Raw genomic sequence first — 5,757 nt, 5'->3', positions numbered from 1 at the left:
ATAGGATAGAATAATGTGAATTACAGTTAAGTCAACAAAGCTAAAAGTGAATTAAAAAAGTTTTATGACCGTATAACACGGCGTAAAAGAGAAAAGAAAGACATGCCTATATTTCCAGATATTTCCTCTTCTCACCTCTCATCCTAACCCTTTCTGAGGGGTGGGCAATGGACCTGGTGCAGTCCATTATGATGACCAATCATCATCTAATGACAATCCAAAGGATTCAGTTCAAACCATGGTAAGGTTGCTCATACTGTAGCATGAAGCTTCAGTAGTGTTGCTGAGATTACCTGCAGTTTGATATAACTCACATACTGTTTGTGGTGTATACATGTAGAATTTTAATATCTACCTGCCATAAACAATTATTTGTATTGTCTTTTAACTTCACTTGAAAAATAACAAAAACAATAACAAAATATACTACAAATATATAACTAAGTGGGAGGAAACAGTTACAATGCATGCCAGTCCAATTTTTCTGTGACGCCTGATATCCCCTACAATCTGTTAACCGTCCCCCCAAAACCTCCGCACACCTGCATTACTGAAGTAGAAAATACAGCACCATCTGTAACCACATCCTTAACCTACCCTAGCTCTACCAACCACAGTCGAAAATACAACACTTTTCCTGACTATATAGTTTTCATGAGCGCCATCACTCACCGGGCAGAAGTAGGAGTTCTCAGCGATGTAACGTGCCACTGCCTCGTGGCTGGCCGAGGCCGCCATGACCAGCAGCAGCGCGTCTCTGGCCTGCTGTCCGATGGCTCCGTCCCGGTGGATGAATGGCACGAGAAGGGAGAAGATCAGCAGATTGGTGGAGCCCTGCTGAGCCGGTGCTGCCCGGAACAACATCTCTAGAACCACCGGCTGCCGGGCCATGGACACACAGACCTGGTGGGGATTTACAAAGTCACAATTAAAAACACGAGGAAAGTGTGGTCCATAATCTTTTCAAATAATAATCCATTTTCCAAGTGAGCTAGACGCCAGTTTAAACCACGGTTGTGTGCAACTGCACCGCTAGAGTCCACTAAATCCTACACTGGTCCTTTAACTAACTGCTTTATAAAACTGTAACAAGCATGGCCATTATGAATACCTGCAGTGTAATATTTTGTGAGCAGAACAATGTTTAAGGTGTCCTGTTATATGATTTTAACAGAAAGCCAGCTAATCTGAAACAAGCACTTTCAATGGCCTCTATGTAATTAATGATGCAAGCAGGACAGGGTAACATTCAAAACACTTTCTCCTGAACTTAACAAAGCTCCCAGTTTCAAACTTGTAAGTCAGGGAGACCATAAAGTTAGCTGGACACACACTGTGATTGTTGAGCCAAATGATAGTTATTTGGCTGTCACATCTGTTTGGTGTTCAATCATTCTAATAATTTGCCTTCTCCAGAGGCTGCTTTCCCCCCTCAAGTTTGATTTTTAGGGCTGGAACTGGGGCAGTCAACTTAGTGGGAGAAAAAAAAATAGTGTGGTATACCGTGAATGAAAATGATTCCATAATTCAGTTCATCAGGTTTTAGTGCAAAGCTTGTATAAAATTTATGACCAAATGTTCTTTCCTTTTGCCTTTTACATGCACACTGCAGCTGAATTAGCTGGGTAAACTTCCTGCAGTGCTATTCAAAGCTTTAGATTGCATTAAGCTGGCTCTAAGGCCAACGACAAGCTCTTATGTAGTTTGTAACTATATATACACTGTATACAGACCGTAGGTGAACATACCTGATTGAGCAGCAGTACCAGGCTGTTTTCCAGGGCTGAAGGACAACCAAGTTCTGGGTCGGCACAAGCTCCCAGCAGCCTCAGCAGGGGGTGGAGGACGGCTGTGTGTTGCAGCAGAGGCTGCTGGGACTGGCCGATGAGCATCTCAAACAGCTTGAGCAGCGCCCCCTGGCTGTCTGGATCCAGGCCGCGGCGGAGGTGCCACTGAACCAGGCACTCCAGAATATTCTCGGTGACCACCAGCTCCAGTATGGGGCCCATGGGTGGCACGCCGCCGCCCTCTGGGCTCTCGGCAGGTCGCTCCTCTGCCAGCAGACATAACATTTGGTCGGTGTGATTCCTTACTGCCGTCAGGTCATCGCTGGAGGACGAGGGCTCGTGCTTTTCCAACACCCAAGAGACCTGGATAAAGGAACAGCGTTTCAGTGCAATGCTTACATGAGGTCTTTACACTGCTGTCCTTCTGTGAGGTGTGTGACCTCTAACAGACATTTCACTCAGGTTCAGTTCAGACCAGGCTTTGAATTCAGGCATATTAGACTTTAAGTTCATTAATCTGGACAGTTTGACAAGTCACAGTGTGAAAAACGCAACGTGGAGCATTTTATGGATGCATATTACAGCTGTCAGTGATTACACAAAATGATGATGATTGAACTATTAAATGTTACACAGGGAGTAGTGAATGGATGAACAACTTAACAAGGGGGTGATTTTGGACGCGGCTAATGCCATGGCATACTGAGCCTCTTGATTAAAACACAGCCTTTGTTCATATTAGAAGTAACTCCTGTGCTTTTTCTTTTAGGTCAAAAAGGCTGCTGTGAATAATGTGTTGGCTGTATTTTCTACCCTTAATATATTAAAAAACTAGATATTATAGATGCATCTACTTTAAATCTTTACAAAATAATTGAATTAATTTACTGAAACCTTAAAAGCATTGACTGATATTATATATGCTGTAAACGGTTATCACTGGCACTGCAACACGGTTATTTAAAAAATGTTTTAACAACATTGCGTAATAGTGGTTTAGAAAATAAACATGACAAATTAAGAGAGGTTTCACAACATTTATCACAAGCTGGATCAGTCAGCATGATGATTTTGCAGAGTGGCTTGTGCAGATAAGAGATGTGCTCCTTTGTGTTTCAGCAGTTTGAAGTGTGTTGGAATGTGTGAGCTGGAGGCCAGAGCCCACTTAAAGGACTATGCTGCTAGGAACCAGTGTGGTGGATGCTGCGCAACTCATATTTGTGTACACACGTGTTCCATTTCATATCTTTGTTTATGCTTCATATTCACTGAGATGCAGCTGGACAATTGAGACGTACACCTATACCCTGCTTTTAAAAACTATGAAAAGAGTTTAAAATATTGATAGTTTTCTTTCACCCCAAACACATGCATGTTAGGTACAGTACTATGGATCCTGCAGATAGATGTAGGAGTGCTTTTGTGGATATGTTGTAATTCAATTGCAACATATCCACCTCCGACCTCAGTCTCATGCTGCCTCCGAGAAAATTCAACAGTCAGGCAGTGGCAAGGCTCTGTAGCCTATAAAACCTCCAGCTAGTGATTGGACACGAGCCAGTCACATTGTTAAAGTAGACTGACTGACTACTCTCACCAGCAACAGCCAACTGAACGTGTGAACATTCACACTTTGTGTCTGGACAGAAAATCATTCGCTAAACAAGGAAAGAGCCTTAAAATTCTGACTGGTCTCGTTATTGTTGACCAAAGGTGATCATTTACTTTGTATCAAAACATGCAAATATTTTCTCAACCATTGTAAATGACTTTGGTAGCACAGGGCTGTAACAGGTTTAATTCTTCACTTGTCAAACTTTTTTTGCTCCTTGATTAAGTCATTAATCAAGCTCCCCTTCCCCTCCTCACCCCACAGACAAACCAAGGGGCCGTCCACCAGATACGGTTTTTTCGAATCCGGATAAATACTGTATCGTATCGGCCTCGCGTCCAGACAGATACGGCGTTTTCGGGGTGTGAAAACGGTATTTTTTGAAAACGGCTCCCTAACCCAAGACAACTGTGACTGACAACTTCAGCCTATATTTCGTTAACATTTTAGGAAAATCAGCCACATTAAAGGTTTGCCAAGCCAGCTATTAGCAAAACCAGTCCCGAGGGTAGCCATTAATGTACAGACGACGATCACTGGACTATTTAGATACTGAAGAAACAACAACAACAACAACAAAAAAACTTGATGATTCTCAGGAAAGTACATCTTTTCACCTTCAAGGACGTTATGTTTGTTCAGTTCGTTTATCTGTCAGCAGGGTTACAGACAAACTCCTGGCTCGATTCATCAGACTTGGTGGAAGGGTGTAGCACGGGCCAACCACGGGGAAGACACACAAATTATTTATTCACTTTGGTTGACATTAAGTCAATTGTAACACCCTATGGCAAACTGAACTGAATTCATGGTCGAACCCATCACAATTGAAGTGAATGGTGTGCCGTGATTAGATATACAACACAACAACAGAATACAAACAGCCGACTCAAACATCCCGGTAGAAACAAAACAGCTTGCTGGAGGTCTGTGCTCTCTGCCTGCCCTTCTAGTTATCTACAAAGTCTAAGTGGATTTATGGATGTCTATTTGCCATAACATCAGAAATAATGATACCCGCTGAAATCCTCCTGTGTGAGTGTTCAGATCTGAAATGAGTGATGACTCAGAGAAGAAGGAGTGTAAAGTAGACAGCTCTCCGTGGGGAGTTACGCCTCACAGTTTGAAATCCTCTGGGTTAAAGAGAGTTTTGTTTGAGTTTCGACTTTGCTCTTTTGGTCGTTATTTCTAACGCTTGCAAACAAAAAACCAAAAAAAACACTCAATTCCCTGCACTCAGGGAATGCAGCAATATTGGTGCCAACAGCTTTCAAAAGAAGCATGAAGACATTTACATTAAAAAAATAATGTAATGCCCATTTTAGTTTAAACTACTTATTTGATTATCTACTGCATGCACACAGTTACAGTAAGTACTATCAATTAAGTGGTTAGGATAATATTGTGTACTAATAATACTGTGTGGTTGCCCTGTGCACTTCATGGTAAATCGGAGTATAGCAGACATGCAGGTTGTGTACGATATGTTATATTATCACAACAACGTGTGTCATTTCATCTAGATTCGAGAGAGGCGGTGTGTCTGTAGCTCACCTGTCTCCAGTGGTTCTCAAACACCATGAGGCAGGTCTCCGGGTCAGCAGTGCAGGGGCTGGAGGGGGCGGCGCTCCGGCCGGACCGACTCCCAGGACCCCGCGGATTCAACCTGCTCAGCCAGCTCATACTGGACCCAGTGAGAGGTCACAAGAACTCAAAGGCGAGAGGAGGAGTTCCGGTTTTAAAAGAAAGAGTAGAGTATAGACGCAACAGAGAAATTAGATAGGGAATAAAAGGAAAAGATGATGAGGGAAGGAGGAGGAGAGGGGGGGAAGAGGGGGTGAAAGGGGAGGGAAAGTGTATCCGAACAGAGAGAAGGAGGGGAAGGAGGTCAGCTGCAAACGCGCTGTCACTGCCAGTCAGTGTACGTCTAGGAAAAGCCCGCTGCTGCTTTAGAATCTGTGTGACCCTGTCCTCCCTGTAGACCCTGTCATCCAGTCTGAAGCCAACACCACTCCATAGCCAGTCAGGACGGGCACTCTGCGCTGTGTAAACAAAACAAAAAACATCCACATCAACAAGCAAACCCGAACACAAGTATTTTCCATGTGAATATTACTGTGAATATCTGGCCGTACTTCGGCTCTGAAAATGTAATGCAACAGCCTTTTTTTACCCCACAATTACACGTCTGAAGCCCACCATGTCAATAAAATTCTGAAAGTGTATTATTCATGCCTGCAGGTGGAAAACATTCACCGTATTTTGAATTTCGCATCTTGTGATTTTCTCTAAAGGTTTCTTTTTTTTTAATAATTATTGTTGGGTTTATTTATGCCTATTATTTTATAGAGACAGCTG

The 5,757-nt window shown here is 43.0% G+C and overlaps 1 protein-coding gene across 1 annotated transcript in view; it reads right to left on the bottom strand.

Moving 5' to 3' along the window:
• Positions 1 to 5,441, bottom strand: part of fam160a2 (family with sequence similarity 160 member A2) — a gene marked incomplete at its 5' end in the record, with an annotated part of 18,832 nt that extends 13,391 nt beyond the window's left edge. The window contains 3 exon segments of the mRNA XM_035676392.1: positions 673 to 903; positions 1,749 to 2,150; positions 4,954 to 5,441. Coding sequence (XP_035532285.1) covers positions 673 to 903; positions 1,749 to 2,150; positions 4,954 to 5,082 — 762 coding nt within the window.
• Between the last annotated feature and the right edge of the window lie 316 nt (positions 5,442 to 5,757).

The sequence above is a fragment of the Morone saxatilis genome, unplaced genomic scaffold (genome assembly GCF_004916995.1).
Source record: "Morone saxatilis isolate NCDOM2014 unplaced genomic scaffold, NCSU_SB_2.0 Contig5, whole genome shotgun sequence".
In the NCBI taxonomy this organism is placed as follows: Eukaryota; Metazoa; Chordata; class Actinopteri; family Moronidae; genus Morone; species Morone saxatilis.
Note: the sequence above shows the minus strand (reverse complement) of the source record. Positions and strands in the feature narration are given on the sequence as shown.